This window comes from Cetorhinus maximus, chromosome 15, assembly GCF_964194155.1.
Source record: "Cetorhinus maximus chromosome 15, sCetMax3.hap1.1, whole genome shotgun sequence".
Classification (NCBI taxonomy): Eukaryota; Metazoa; Chordata; class Chondrichthyes; order Lamniformes; family Cetorhinidae; genus Cetorhinus; species Cetorhinus maximus.
Window position 1 is genome coordinate 6,867,691 of NC_135893.1, and position 16,776 is coordinate 6,884,466.

At 40.4% G+C, this 16,776-nt stretch overlaps 1 protein-coding gene across 6 annotated transcripts in view; it reads right to left on the reverse strand.

The window, feature by feature from the left end:
- Positions 1-16,776, reverse strand: part of tmem201 (transmembrane protein 201) — a 186,910-nt gene that overhangs the window by 126,629 nt on the left and 43,505 nt on the right. For all 6 annotated transcript variants that reach the window (XR_013578872.1, XM_078557808.1, XM_078557809.1 and 3 more), the window contains exons 4-5: positions 10,286-10,462; positions 3,846-4,216 (exon numbers count right to left, since the gene is read on the reverse strand). Coding sequence is in view for 5 of the 6 variants with exons in the window: in XM_078557808.1 (XP_078413934.1) it covers positions 3,846-4,216; positions 10,286-10,462 (548 nt within the window). In the remaining variant the exon portion in view is untranslated. The remainder of the gene's footprint in view (positions 1-3,845; positions 4,217-10,285; positions 10,463-16,776) is intronic.

Sequence of the window (16,776 nt, forward strand, 5' to 3'; positions counted from 1 at the left end):
GCCAAAAAAAGTTTCAAGAGGGAGGAAAAGACTGTTTTGCAGGGGTTCAGACCAGTGATGAACGAACGATGCTTTGCTTTAAACAGACATTGACCTCTAGGACAGTGCAGGTTAATATAAATCACAAAGTTAGAAATTAGTAAAGTGCAAATCAGTGACATTTGCAAACCAGCAAAAAAAATGCAACTCAACTTGTCCCCAAGTTCCAAAATACTTTTATATAAAATACACAGTCAGGGTTAAGAATTAATTAATTGCTGTGTTTAGTGATCCTGTAAATGTTTCTTCCTTTTTGCATGTATTTAGGATGTTGCTACAAATTGTGACCAGACTTAATTCTCTCTTTCATTCCACCCAGTCTGAATTAATTTTGAACACGTAGACACTTCCAATCCCCTCCTATTTAACCACTGAGGGAGTCACACGCATGCACACAACTTCCAGCAGAGGTTATCCAATACTGACCAGGACCAACAGCAATGACTTCTACCACCCTCTCCACCCACCTAACCCAGGGATGTTTAAGCCAATTGTAGGATTCCAAGTGCAATCTTGACTGAGCTCAATCAAGTCTGTACAATCCTGGAGCCAAATCTGCAGCCTTCAGGACAGTGTGATGCAGTTGCATCCTCCCTTTACCCACTGAAAGCTAAGGGAAGCTATATAGACTTATTTAATTGGGTGCTTTCTCTGCAGGGGAAGTTCCCTTCTGTGACTACAGTAGTGCAAGACCACCAGGATCTAAGTTGAAAGGTCACTAAAATACTTAATGGACCCTAGGAAGCAAGGCACACCACAAATACCTCAAGTGAAAATAATCTTCCTGATGGTTCAGTGGGTAAGTACTTCATTTGCGATGGTACTGATCCTTAAGTCAGTTAAAGCTTCAATACTTGATCTGTATTTATCTGAGACAGGTGGGAACCAGTTGGAACACAATTATTCAATTTTTCAAAGTACAGAGATGGAAGGAATGTAGCAGGGGAGGTGCATATGTGGTCAGTGATGGGAAAAATATTGCTGGATAAGGGACAAGGAAGGTTTCAAGAACTAACTGGCAAAGTACCAGAGGGTGGCGATGATCTGCAGCACACTACTTTAAGTACATCTGCTTTTGAGAGGGAAGACAAAAGGAGATGGAAAAACAAATCTCCTTTCCTAATGATTCTCAAAGCGATGAGTTTGTTACAGAAACAGGCTGGGGGGGTGAAACAAAAAAGTCCTGGATTAGGCCCCCGTGCAGGCTAGTAAAGATTACAAGAAACAAAATTATAGTAAAAGGTTAGCACCCGTCTGACTTATCACACTGATGAGCAAGACCCATGTTGCATTACCTGTAAAATAAACGAAGCTGTTGTCATTTTCTTACCCATATTTACAAGGCACACAGAACCCCGCATAAAGTCAAACAGTAATTTCTCCCTACCCTCAGTTTTTAGACGTCATTTCGAATCCAAATTCTTAACCTTGAGTTTATGGAAACAATGCCAAATCAGGCTGGGTTGGACAATACAAGACAAATTTTACATTAATGTCAGTTGGGATTCATAGATGGTTTGGAACTTTCTTTGGATTCTAAAAGTATAAAGTCATTAAGCTTTTTAATGAAATTAGAACATTTTACATCTGTACTGCAATTTTGAATTCTACACAAAAGTTAGAATCAGTTAAATGCTCCTGAAAGAGGATAAAGCTTTTGGAACACAGGAACAAGGAGACCATTCAGCCCCTTGAGCCCATTCCAACTCTTAATTAGATCGTGGCTGATCTCTACCTCAACTCCATTTACCTGCTTCTGATACCCAACGCAGTACTTCTCAGTGAAGGAATGGAGTAATAATCTGCCAACATGCACAAGGGTACAATTGGAAATGTGAATTAGGGTTGTCATAGACTTCATATACCACTCTGTCTGTTAATCGCAGTAACTTTTATACACCATGCTTGAAAAAAAAGACCAATTGCAGGCTGCAGCAATTAGATTTTTTCATTTATCTTCAAGGATATGGGTTTTTCTCACTTCTCTCACCACCAACCCTGCTCCCCTTGCCCAAATCCATGTATTAAATGTTAGCTTCGCGGAACATTCTTCCACTTAATTAATTGCACAAGTTTGACAAGTCTATTAAAAATAAGAGTTTATCCTTCAACAGCTTTACATTAAACAACTTTGGAACTCCCGCTGGCATGTCCTGGGGCTGAGAAGATTACCCTCCAACAGAGACAATGATCTTTCTTTTTGTGCTAGTTACAACTCCTGCCAGTGGAGATTTTTCCCTCAATTCCCAATGATTTCGATTTCACTATGGCTCCTTGATGCCATGGTCTGTCAAATGCTGCCTTGATGTCAAGAGCAGTTACTCTCACCTCAACTATGGAATTCAGCTCTTTTGTCTTTGTGATATCAATGGAGGAGTCTAGGAAGTTGGCTGAAAGGTATGACTGAGCATAATTGACTACACTGTGGGACAGCACTCCCAATTTTGACGCAAGTCCCCAGATGCTCGTGAGGACAACATTGCAGGAGTAACTGAGTTGGGTACACCTCTTCTGTTCGAATCGAATGCCTAGTTTGATTCTGGATGGTCTGTCCGATTTTATTCATCACTATACTTGGTCGTGGCTGCCTAGTACAAGTGAGTGGTTTGCTAGGCTATTTTGGAGACAGTTACGAATCAATCACATTGCCGTGGGCTTCAAGGTACATTAAGTTAGGCCAGGTAAGGGTGGCAGATTTCCTTCCCTAAAGGATGTTGATGAACCAGATGGGTTTTTATGACATTGTTAGTTTCATTATTGGTATAGCATTATAGTAGGATTTGAATTCATTTTTTAAAAAAAATTATTCATTCAGGGGATGTGGGCTTCACTGGCTCGGCCAGCATTTATTGCCCATCCCTAGGTGCCCTTGAGAAGGTAAGCTGCTTTCTTGAACCGCTGCAGTCTATGTGGCGTAAGTACACCCAAATCATCAGTCCAGGTCTCTGGATTACCAGTTTAGGGGAGATGGTAGCATAGTGGTAACGCCACTGCACTACTAACCCATAGACCCAGACTAATCTTCTAGGAAGATGGATTCAAATCCCACAACAGCAGTTTGTGGAATTTAAATTCAATTAATAAATCTGGGAATTGAAAACCAGTCGCAGTAATGATGACTATGAAAATATCAATGATTTCCTTCCTTCACGGAAAGAATACAAATACACTTTAAGCAGATGACGAGAGGCATATTTATGGGGAGATGCGATAAAGTCGGAGCAATTTTTAAAAAGAAAAAAAATCACCAAATTCCATTACAACTAAATTTTCTGATTTCTGATCAGACAGTATCCCATGCCAATGGGCTGCATCGCCAATTTACAGAACACGAAAACAAGCTGTCTGCACTTCCCCCTCCCCCAAGCTGATAAAATGGGCTCCCCAATATGGAGTCTACAGGCCAGGAAGATCCCAGGTTTGATCCCCTGTCTGTGCTGACATGATCTCAGCTGATGATGCAATTGGTTCAGGTCCTCTGGTAAATGAGTTATCTTGATGAAAAGTACACATGCAAAAAGATGAGGGCACAACACAGTTCTAATGTAATTCCCTCATGGTTGAATAACCTGCCAATCTCATGCCTTGGCTCACCATTAAAGAGCAAAGAATGCAAAGCAACTTCACCCACCCAACAGAAAAAAAAAAGGCAGGATTTTTTGTGGAAGAGGAAACAGAAGGAATAAGCTATTCATGCCCAAAATGGCTATATAGCCTAACATGTCAAACAGAACCGAATTTTTACAGCCACAGTTCTTTTCACACTGCATCCATACAAAGGAGAAAGGAGATGACACTGAACTCACCTTATACGTCCGGCTAGAAATACAGCCAACAGGCAGGTGAAGAGGCCAGTGGTAACGACAGCCATTTGGTGGTTTTTCCCATAGTCCCATGCAGCTTGCAGGTTCATCAACATTTCCTCTGGTACCACATCCAACAGCTGCTCCCAGCCGGTGACATTCTGGACAGGCCTTTGGTCAGACGGTGAAATGGTTTCATCGCTGCTATTGGACATCGGATCAACTACCCGCATTTCAGCAGTGGGTTTCTGTCCTGTAAATGGATTGCCTGATCCATATACTGCCATGGCAACCAACACAGCACAACTGACAAAGGCCACAAAGCGAAGGAATAATACTCTGATCGGAGTGGAGAGGCTGGAATAGTGCGAACTCTGAAACATAAAAGGTTAGGTGATTAGACACAGCCAACATGTGGAATTTAAGCCACATTGTGTGTATTCACTTAAAAAAAACACTTCACAAATCAGGTGTAGAATCACAGAATGCTACCGCATAGAAGGCGGCTGTTTGGCTCATCATTCCTGTGCCGACTCTTTCAAAGAAATATCCAATTAGTCCCATTCCCCTGCCTTTTCTACGTTGTCTTGCAAATGTTTCCCCTTCAAATATCTATCCAATTCACTTCTGAAGATTATTGAATCTGCTTTCACCACCCTTGCATGATTGACTTTTGACGAAGTTAAGAATGGATCTTCCAGTGCCTGCAACACCCAGCCACTAAGAAAAATATTATATAAAATGGTTTATTTTATACTGTTGGCCGTGGCTCAGTGGGAGCATTCTTACCATGCAGTCAGTAGGTCATGGGTTCAAGCCCCAAGGCACGAATAGAATCTAAAATGACAACTAAATGCAGAACTAAGGGAGTGCTGCACTGTCGAGAGATGGCTTTTAAAAGGAATATGAGAAACATGAATCATGTTTTCCCTTTTGGGGGACGTACGGTGTCTTAACCAATATCTATCCCACAGCCAACATCACCAGAAAACAGATTATCCAGTCACTTATCTATTTGCTATCCTTGCAACTTTACAAGCTGGTTGTTAAATCACAAAAGTATTTAAGTGCTTTACAGCTAATTTTGAACGTCTTGAGGTTATGAAAGGCAAGTTGTTTGTTAGAGCAATGCAACAAAACAATCTCTCAGGCTTGACACTTGGGACTGCTCAGTATATAACAGAAAAATTATACTGAGGTTAACATACAAGTCACACTTACTGCTGCACACTACTCAGTATGAACACAAGTAACACAAGGGGCAGGAAGGTACAATAAAAATTAACAAGAATGATGATAGAAGGGGTATCACAACATTCACTGGAGCAGAGAAAGTTGGACAGTCCATTAAAATACAGGTTTTTGTTCAACCGTTTGACTTCAAATGTGAAATAGGTACCCTGGTGGCCTACGCAAAGAACGCAGCCCATCAGTGTGGGACATGTTCAGGTCCTGTATAAAATGACGAGATCAAGATGTGCATGTGGAGAAATACATTGTCTCCTGCCAGCGCGAGATGGCTGCCAATACCCATCTGTGCGTGTGCAGAAATCCAATGATGTCACTCTGCTAGAAAGCTTTTTTGCTCTTGTGGCAATGTTTTTTCCAATAACCCTGATATGTTCCTGAGACATTATGTCCCATGTTAGAAATAGGCTGAATATTTTTTCCAAGTGAAATTAGAGGCTGCAAACTAAGAATTGTTTTTTTTCCCCTGAATGTTACAATTTCATTGTTCTTTTAAGGCCTTAATAATTAAAGACTCATGAACTCTGCTGTCATAGTTTAGCATCTGAAATCCTCTGTGGATTATCCCACATAACTTGTCAAATGTTTACTAGGCTGGTTATTAGAATTTTTTAGAAGCTGAGATGTTACTGTTGTTACACAAGCAAACAAGGGCATCTGATATTGTGCACAGCTATATTGAAAATCATTTTTTGTCATCATGGGTAAAGTTTCAGCTTTGCTTCCTTGATTTTTTTGGAAGCTTTTTTTTATACCGTACAGGAAGCAGAAGTTGTAAAATACTGCCCTGCAACTCCAATAACTTTGATAAGCATCTCTGCTCCTGGCCTCTGCCTACTCTGTCGTTCACATTAACGTTAACAGAGTCAAACGCTAGAACTGCGCATGCGTGGCTTTGGCTACAACTGCAGCTGAAGAAATAGCACCCAAATTGCAAATAGGAATCTAATGTCTGTCGTCCAACTTTTGGACGTGTACCTCAACAAGTCATTCAAGGATCCTGTTCGCATCAAATGAAATAGGTGCATGGTCGACAGAGAAAAAACATTCGCTAAAAGCAGAAACGTGTGCTGCCCTGCTTGATGTTTTGTGAGGTTTTGTTATCAAATTATGGGGTGCTATAGGTATACAAACTGTCATCAGGTTGTTCGAAAAGATGCAGAATATCCAATTCAATAGGTGGAGAGGAAGATGACTTGTTGATTCTGAAACTGAAAGCGCCAAATCTGATCCAGAGTCGGATCCTTAAGATGATGCCATAGCCAAAGTGGCTCAGAATGAATTCGGTGAACACTTTGCATCGGATGTCGGAAGACAACGAATTTGACTTTTTCTTAAAAACATTTTGATTGTGGTTAAAGATATTCTTGTAGAATTCATTCATTCAACAAAACACGCAATATTGGTTTAATTTGAGATACCAGTGTTATTTTTTTTCACATTTCAAAATGGTGACCACTATGCCAACGCCAGCAGTTCACATTTAAATTTGGCATACAAGTCAACTTGCATTTTTTGGAAGGATTGTCCAAGGTCGATTTATACGTCGCGATCTACGGTAAATATTGGTCAGGAGACTGGGGAGTACTCCTCTGCTCTTCTCTGAATAGTACCATGGGATCTTTTGCTTCCACCCAAGAGGCAGACAGGGACTCGATTTCATCATCCAAAAGACACCCTCTTTACTGCACTATAACATCAGCCAGGATTGTGTGCTCAAGTCTATGGAGTGGAGTTTGAACACACGATTCTCTGACTCAGAAGAGCGTGACATGACTGAGCTGTGGCTGACAATCATTCTTTGGGAGTCATGGGATATGGCTTCTATCCCAATTCCCCCAAAGCTGGGCCTGTACTGTCTATGTATCCATTGAGTCGGGAATAAGATGTGTGAAAGGAAATGGAAATAAAGAGGGGGCCTTGTGAAAACCATGGTGATCAATTCAAAGATGACTGTTCTTTCCACAACTTCACTCAGATTTTGAGGTAATTTATGCAATTTCAAGGTGTATTTATATCAAATTCCATCTATTTTGGGTGGCAGAAGATAAATGATTTAAAAAAAATATTCTTAGACTTTCATTTTTGTAAACATAAGTACCAAAATCAAAAGTATAACAGCATTCTCTTCATTGTAGGCCAGGATGAATACAAAATACTTCAGGTTTTACCTGCATGTACCTGGTTTGAAATTAATTCTACTGAAATGAGTTGAGTAGATCTAATTCATCTACATCTTCATCTAACACAATGAGAAAAGTTGGTGACATAAAGAACACCCCGCCAAAGTTATTCTTCTATCTCATTTAGAAAGCCTAATTTGTGCCTCCCTCTCAAACTGAACAGCATAGCCCTTGTACTACAACATATACTACAGGACAATTGTTTATAGCTAAGGGAATTAAAAGAGCCAACAGTAAAGATTCAAAGCATCTATAACTTCAACTTTGTTTATCTATTTAATACCTCCAGTTCTTTGAAACATCTTTCTTGACACCTTTATCCTTCATTTCTGCCACAAATTCCTCCAAGTAGTTAAAAGCAAAATACTGTGGATGCTGGAAATCTGAAATAAAAACAGAAAATGCTGGAAAAACTCAACAGGCCTGACAGCATTTGTGGAGTTAATGTTTCGAGTTCATATGACTCTTCTTCAGAGCTCTGAAGGGTCATACGAACTCGAAGCATTAACTCTGTTTCTCTCTCCACAGATACTGTCAGACCTGCTGAGTTTTTCCAGAATTTTCTGTTCTTATCCTTCCAAGTAGTCTTGTCTGGTTTATCATTTCATATCAGAAAATGGGAGCTATATTGTCAGATGAATGCAGGATATTGCGTATTACAATGCAAGGGATTACCAGTCTGCCAAAGCCTTAGAATGGTTGTGTAACTAAATTATACACACAGTGAACTATTGCTGGCATCTGTAAATTCAATGGCAAACACAAACAGAAAAGTTCTTGCCATTTGAGCTAATGCTCAAGGAACAAAACTGGGAGCATCAAATGGTTTAGTGTCAGTAGACGACAAAAAAAATGGCTGCCTGTTGTCAGGTGCCTGATGTGTTCCTGTTCAGCTCCTCAGGCCAGCACGACAGTTTCATGATATGAGCTACAGAGACCTCTCTTGGTCAAGAGGGAAGAAAGCAGCTCCTCACAAACATAGTGGCTGGTTGCATCTTCAAAGCAATGTGTGTGTGCAAGTTTGTGCATGTGCTTTTGTGCTTCAAAGCAAGAATCAGCTGCTGTAGAAAACAACTAGCTGACAAAAAACGCTTCTGAAAAACACACACTGTTATTAAATGTGCAAATCAGCCAGTGCCTCGTGACAAGAAAGCTACACAGATGAATTATCACAAGCTTGTTGGCCAATCGGTGCCACTGTATTGTTAACTTCATGAAATCAGCATCTTGCTGTCTATGTGCCCTTGAGTATCCTTAAGTAATGGCATTTTCACATTAATTGACCAACAAACTCACCTTAGAAAGTTAAGTCTAGTAATTATCAGCGCAAGTACCCTTTTAATGACATGATCATTGTCAATTATTGTCAACCAACCCCTTGCCCAGACCATAAAAAATAAGTGTGAAGTCTCATTCCTTCAAGTTGCGAATTGTTTTAGGAGATTTTCAAAATTTCCTTGGTCCCTCTTTTTCTCTCTCACCACTCTTCTTCCCTCTCTGTACCTGACTTACTATTGAAGTCACTCTCTATCTCAGTCCTTCGGTTTATTATGCAATCCTTTAATCTCATTGGTTTTGGTGATACACTATTTGCCTCATTGTTCACCAAGGTACCAGGTGCCCCATTTCCCTCGCTGTGCCATTATCTGCTCATGTTTACAGCAAAACATTTTTAAAACACAACTGTGAGTCTAAGTAATGGGTCAAGCCACCAGATGCACCACTCCACCAATATCTGGCCAACAGTTTTTTTTATAATTGAGGACTTTTATCAGCAAGTCTCCCTCCAATGAAATTGCACTTAATTGCAAAGTCTCCCTCCAATGAAATTGCACTGGGCAGCACCTTGATTAGCCAGCTTTGACAATGCCACATGCAGTGCATTCCAGGTCATAACAAGCTGTGTATACAAAAATAAATTCTCATATTGCCTCTGATTCACTCGCTAATTACCTTCCTTCTGTGTCCTTTACAAAGAAAACTGTGGTGATCTGGGATGCACTGCTTGAAAGATTTAATAACTTTCAAAGAGGAACTGGGTATATACTTGATGGAAAAACAAAGTACAGGGCTATAGAGGAAGGGGAAGGGAGTGGGGTTAATTGGATAGCTTTACCAAACAAGCATGATGGGCCAAATGGCCGTTTTCTGTGCTGAATCATTCAATGCCTCTATGAATTATCTGAACTGCCAGGGTTTCATTGCATAATGAAGCCATGTTAGAAAATGAAAAGGAACTATTTTCAAAATACGCAACTGTTGAACTATGAACAGCCTACACCTGAAAGTTACCCTTGTCTAGTTAGAATGTTCACATTAATGCTTCAATGCCCCATGGTAATAAGGATCAGTTTTTTTGCGAGAAACTGACTGTGGCAAGATTACACCATATAGCTGCAAATTTATTAAAATATTGCAGAATTTAACAGCCTTTCCATAAGGAAACCTTCCAGCTGAAACTTGCAACCTGTCTTGTCATGCTATGTAGCTACATACAAAGTGCTCCAGTTGGGTTTCTATTGAAAAATGATGATCTGACCACACCCTTTTCTGGCTGAGGCAAAATGTATCTAAAATCATATCCATGTAGTAAAACAAGGCGCTCCTATCATCATACTGTCAAAAAGTGCCTCAAGTGAGTACCAAAGAAAACTCAAATCTGTCATCATAAACATTTAATGAATCAAAAGAACGTTAAAAAAGGGGGCGCTGGAACACTCAGAAAAAGGGGGGGAAAAAAGCGTTTGACCAGATTAGAATATCAAAAAAAAGGACAAAACTAAATGTATCAAATTCTCAAAATGAAATGTCACTGTAGTATTTCAGAAAGAAATCACAGTGGAGTCCTTGCTCTCAGGTTTGCTAACAGAAAGACCTCAAAGCCAAGAACTTCATTACTAGAAATTCCTGAGATTGCCACCCACTCTACCCACCCCCATCAAACAATCCATCTCCTGGAAAAACTTTTTTTTTTAAAAATGAGGTCACAGTAACATTGCATCCAACCCTTACCTGCACAAAGGTTTTGTCTGCTTCTCGACGACGGAGCTGATGGTCGAAGAGAATTGCCCGAATCTGCCGGTCCTGGTGCTTGATATAATATTCCACCGCTGTCTGACAGGGACGGCATAGCTTGTAAGTCTGTTCGAGATGGTGTTTATATACCTCAATCTCTTCTTCGTACTTATCCTAAAAGATACAAGAAAAAGTTGGATGTTAACCAGACAACCATTGGACGAGGCTCATTTTCTAAAGACGTAACTTGGTTGCATCCAAATGCAACAGGACGGATTGAAGTTGGCTTGATTGGGCAGGATGTTGACAACTCACTGACTAGGTTCAAATAAAGATCACACACCTGGGTGGTCTGCAGCAAAATGTAATACAAACCCAAGAAATAAGAACCCGAGTCATCAAGAGGGAGGAAAGGCATGAAGGACATTTTAATACAACTACTAAAAATTAAAGTGAGATAGGAATATCACACCTTGGAAGTTAAATTGCACATCTGATGCCAGTGTCTTCAATTTATTCATCGTTTAGATTTGTTCATCAGAGATCACCCAAACCAAAAAGACACATTTAAGATTGGCACATCATAACTAAATCAACAAATTGTTGTGCCATAGTCATGAAGTCTTTCAAAATAGATTTACACAAGTTTAAGTTACATATATTTTTGGGTCAGTTGAATACATTCCTGGAAACCCAATGCTCAAGGCCCTCCAAACCAAACTATAACAACTTGCATTTATGTACCATCTTTAACATAGGGGCCTATGTGCTTCAAAGGATCAACCAAAATCTGACAAAGTCACATGAGACATTAGGACAGGTGATCAAAAGCTTGGCCAAAGAGGTAGGAATTTAAGGAGCATCTTAAAAGTAAGAGAGTGCACAAGAAAGAGACAGGGAGAAAAGAGGCAGGAGGGTTTAAGGAAGGAATTCCAGAATTTAGGGCCTAGGCAGCTGAAAACACAGCCACCAATGCTGCAGCGATGGGAACTGGGGTTAAGCAAATGGAATGCGTAGTTCTCAGAATTGTAGGAGGAAATATTTGAAAACAAAGGTGGGAATTTTAAACTTTGAGGCATTTCCACACCAGGAACCAATGCAAGCCAGCAGGCACAGGAGTAATAGGGGCACAGAACTCAATGCAAATTAGGATATGGGTGGCCGAGTTCGAGTGAGTTCAAGCTTACAGAAGACTGGAGGCCATCCAGGAGAAATCCACATAAGCAGAGTTTGTTTGCCCAGCTTAAGAATGCACATCCCATTTCTGTAAAAATACATAGACCAATTGCCAGAGCGCTTGGGTGTGGCTCAAACATCCTCCCTATAACAGTTTCTCTTTTTGGCCGTAGATCAACCTCACCCCCTGGTCTTGGATTTGCATATAGATTCCTAGCAGCTCTGAACCAAGACTGAGAACAGTTTGGGGAAGTCTTTAAATTGCACGCAAGTAAATGATTGCACAACATTCTTTCTCCCTCACCCCCTCCCCACAGCCAATATTATAAAATCTTGACGAGTTACTTTAGAAATATAAAGTTAAAAATAACAAAATTTGCAGTCACATTCTGTTATTTGACAGAAAGCTTTGGACTTATATCATGTGTTGTTATCCTTGGTGAGATGTTATTACACAGTACCTGTATAGACAGTCAATCCTTACAAATAAAACACACTTCATCTCAATGAAAGTGGTCAAAAACCATCTCGCTGAAGGTCTCACAAACACGGTTTGGAACCTGTGTCCTTGCTTTGCCTCAACAGTGGAGACTTTCTCAATTATCTGACAACTTCAGAAGCCTAACACTATTTATCCACAATGCCTCAAATTAATTCACCTTAATTACTACTATCAAAAAAGTTTCCTTACGTGTGGTGGCGTTAGATAATGTTTCATGGGTTCCACAAGCTGAAGCTATGCCACTGTCAAAAATCTGTCAGCAGGTCTCAGACACCCAGCTCCTTAAAAGCATCTTGGAGCTTTTCATAAAATAGATAGGTTTCTAGATATGCAATTGAATAATCACTTTTAAAACATACACACACACTAAGTATTCAATTCTGAATGTCAATAAATACAGCTTTGACGTGTAAATAAAACAGGGTCTTTAATGTAAAGATAAATAAACATTAAGACAAGCATTTTGAAGTGGGAGTCGAGAAATAGACCTGTGCCAAACATATTTTCCACCGTGTTTTCTCCTGCCCTTTTCTAAAGGAACTGTGTGTGGAGTTCCATGCCTGCCAGCAGGCTTCAGTATCCAACCCAAGTGGTCACTCTTAAATGTGTAGCCTAGACAATGACAGTCAACGCAGACATTCAACCAGGCAAGGGCACCAAAGTCAAATCCAATCCTATCCCTATCCAAATGCTCATTTCCACACTATATCACTCAACAGTAACCAGGCTCAGGAATTATGGCTGTCATGTGGGCAGCACTCTTGCCTCAGAGTCAGAAGGTTGTGGGTTCAAGACCACTTCAGAAACCTGAGTACATAATCCAGGCTGACCACAAATCCACACTCCAGTTCAGTACTGAGAGACAGCTGTACTGTTGAATTCAGATGAGATGTTAAACTGAGGTTTCATTTGCCCTCTCAAGTGGATGTAACAGGTCCCATGCCACTATTTTGAAGAGGAGATGATCCCAGTGATCTTTGGTCAATATTTATCCCTTAACCAGCATCATTAAAACAAATGATTTGGTCATTATCGCATTAGGATCTTGTTGACAAACTGACTGCCACAATACAATAGGGATTACACTTCTTTGGGTGTGGAGCATTTGAGATGTCCTCAGGTTGTGAAAGATGCTTATATAAATGCAAACGTAAGGTGATGGAATCAGAATCCATAGTACTTTCAAAAGGCAATTGGACATATATTTGAAGCAACCTAATTTGCAGGATTATGGGGAGAAAACGTTGGACAAATTTGGACAGCTCTTTCAAAGAGTTGGCACAGCAAACATAGTCCAAATGGCCTCCTTCAGTGTTGTAAGATTCTATGATTTTAAATCTATTTTTCTGGCTGGTTTACCCTTGCTCCAGCTCAAGAACAATGCTGTAGTATCCAAACTAAACTTTCTGTAGTCATTTTGAAATGGCTGAGAAAGAGCTGGCTGAATACAGTTTACACAAACCACTTGTGTCTTGCAATGCACTTTGATGGTTAGTAAATTTACTGAAAACAGACAATGCGTTGATCACCTGACCATTAAAAACAATTTTCCTTCACAGTTGAGAGGACTTGAAGAATCAAAGAACATTACAGCTCAGAACAGAGCCAATTTGCCCACAGCATGTTGATGGCTATTTGAAAGCAGCTATCTATTAAACACACACCCCAGCACAGGTTTCCGTTTCAAATGTATATCCAGTTTCTTTTTTAAAGTTGCTGCTGAATTTCCTTCCATCACCCTTTCAAATCAGTGCATTCTAGATCCCACCTGGCTGCAGAAATATTATAAAATATAATGAAAATGTTTTGATTGAACCTATTTCTGCAATCCATTCTTAGGTCACCAACATAAATGAATCAATGCACAAGTTATGGAATTTATTAATAATCCAGAAAGGGACAAAGTGCACTTAAGAGGGAAAAATTTACACATCATGGTTGTCAACTGCCATTATTTCAAAAATTCAACCATCCAACAGATGAATCAGAACTGGCAGCTACAGATTTGTTTAATATCATTTGTCATTATATATAACACACACACACAGACACACATGCTAAAACCTTTGAACAACTGTAAAGATTCAATTACAGGTTTAGTGTAGAATTGCAACACCAACCATCTCCTAATCAATGCTAATTAAAAATATAGTGATCCAATCACAGGACACCCACTATAAGCCATATAGTTAATAGCAGTCAACCACAAATAGATCAGCGCTCCCTTTCACCGCTGCATCAACATCTTCCCCAATCCACTCCTTGATAAGGTATAGTTTCAGAGATGTCACTCAACTTTTGTTATTTTGCCTGTGTGACTTTTTCAACCAATTAGTGTCTCTCAGACTCAGCTGCTTGAAGAATTTTTAAACTTATCTTGATTTTGTCTTCAAAATCCATTATTGCATATATAAAAAAAAGAATGATTGAACACCAATAGTTTAAACACCATGGAATATCAAGCTTAACTTGGTACTGAAATTCACTGACATCTGGCCAATAGATTTTGTTTTTTCCAGGGAAGCTCTTGCATTGCAGGAATAGACTGAAGGCCCCAATAATCGGGATGATTAGTTTTGCATATGGTCTAAAGTTACACCAAGCTTCAGTGCTGTAAGGAGCAGTGAAAATGGATTATTTAAACATAATAAATGTAATCCTTGACTAATACTTTTATCTCAAGCGATCAGCTTATGATAAAGGGACAATTGACTATTTTATCAGTTTACACAGAAACATTTCCAACTATTTGATCCATTGAGCAGTGAGCCAGGGCAAGTGATTGCCAGAGTAGAACCGCAATTTGTTGTAGCATGATTTGGATTTAAGGCCCCATTTCTGGAATGTTGCATTGAAAATCCCTGAGGGGAGTGAATACACTGATTTGAGATCAGAGCAATAAAAATATCAGTTGTCACAACAAAATTGTTCATCCAAGCTATGGGCCACATCTCAGATTCACAGTTACATTGTATTTTGGGACATAGTGCTGAGAATTCTCCCCTCCCAGGATTAAATATTGGGAAGACCGAAGCCATTGCTTTCAGTACCCCCTTCAAATTCTGTATCCCAGCTTCTGACTCCATCCGTCCGCTGGCAGCAGTCTGTTCACGAGCTTAGTGTCATATTTGGCTCTGAGATGAGTGTCTAGCCACATATTCATGCTATCACTAAGACTGCTATTTTCATCTCCATAACATTGCCCAACTTCCCTTGTCTCAGCTGATCCGCTGTTGAAAACTTCATCAATGCCTTTGTTACCTCTGGACAACTGTTCCAACACACTATTGGCTGGTGTCTGACATTCTACATCCAATCCTGCACCCCCACACCCCCCCGACACACAAGTGTAAACTTGAGGCCAAAATTCTGCCTCGTGTCTTAACTCTCACTAAGTCCTGTTCACTTATCACCCCTGTGCTTGCTGACCTACACTGGCTTCTGATCAAGTACCTTCGAATTTAAATTTGGCATCCTCCTTGCGAAATCTGTCCACGATCTTGCCCTTCCTGATCTCTAATCTCCTAGCCCCACAACCCACCGAGATGCTTGTACTCTAATTCTGGTCTCTTATGCATCACCGATTTTAGTTGCTCCAACATTAATGACCGTGCCTTTAGTTGCCTAGGCCCCAGGCCCTGGAATTCCCACCCTACACCTCCATTTCACTTCCCTCCTTTAAAACACTCCTTAAAACCTACCTCTTTGACCAAGCTTTTGGTCATTTGACTCAATATATCCTTATGTGGTTTTGTGTCAGTTTATTTTATAATGCTCCCATGAAATGCCTTGGGATATTTTATTACTTGAGGCACTATGTAAATAATTTGTTGTTGATGAGATGATCAACTGGAGCCATTTTTGTGCATTTGTCTAGCATTTGGCTTTAGAACAATATTGGTACAATACTCAAACTCAGTCGTAAAGTGGCTGCAAAAATGATGAAAAGATTTTGGGGGAAACTTTATTTTAAATCACTTTCTAATACAAAAATGCAATCTCTTCCATTGGGTTTAATCAGTCTTGTGATATGGGCATTGCTTGCAAGGCCTGCATTTATTCCCCATCTACTGGTATCCTGAGAGGGTGGTGGTGAACCGTCTAACTGCGCGACTTGCTAGGCCACCTTTTTTTTTAAAAAGGTTAATTCATTCACAGGGCGTGGGTGCCCCTGGCTCAGCCAGCATTTGTTACCCATCCCTAATTGCCCTCAAGAAGGTGTTGGCGAGCCATCTTCTTGAACCGCTGCAGTCCATGTGGTGTAGGGAAACCCATTGCTGTTAGGGAGGGTGTTCTGGGATTTTGACCCAGCGACTGTGAAAGAACGGCGATGTAGCTCCTGGTCAGGATGGTGTAGCTTAGAGGGGTCGTGTTCCCATGCACCTGCCTTTGTCCTTCTAGTCGGTAGCGGTCGTGGATTTAGAAGGTGCTGTCGAAGGAGCCCTGGTGAGTTGCTGCAGTGGCACTCCTGCCATTGTGCATCGGAGGTAGAAGGACTGAATGTTTAAGGTGGTGTATAGGGTGCCAATCAAGTGGGCTGCTGTGCCCTGGATGGTGTCGAGCTTCGAGTGTTTGGAGCTACACTCATCCAGGTAAGTGCAGTGGGGAGTTATGAGTCAGCCAAATTGCTGTGGGTGTACAGTCACATATAGGCCAGGCTGGGTAAGGATGGCAGATTTTGTTTCTCAAAGCACAGTGAGCCACCTGTGTTTTTTCTCAAAACAGCAATCTGACAACTTCATGGTAACTTAATCTTTTTAAATTCTAGATTTCTTAAACTATCCCTCTACTATTCCTGAAAGTGTTAGAT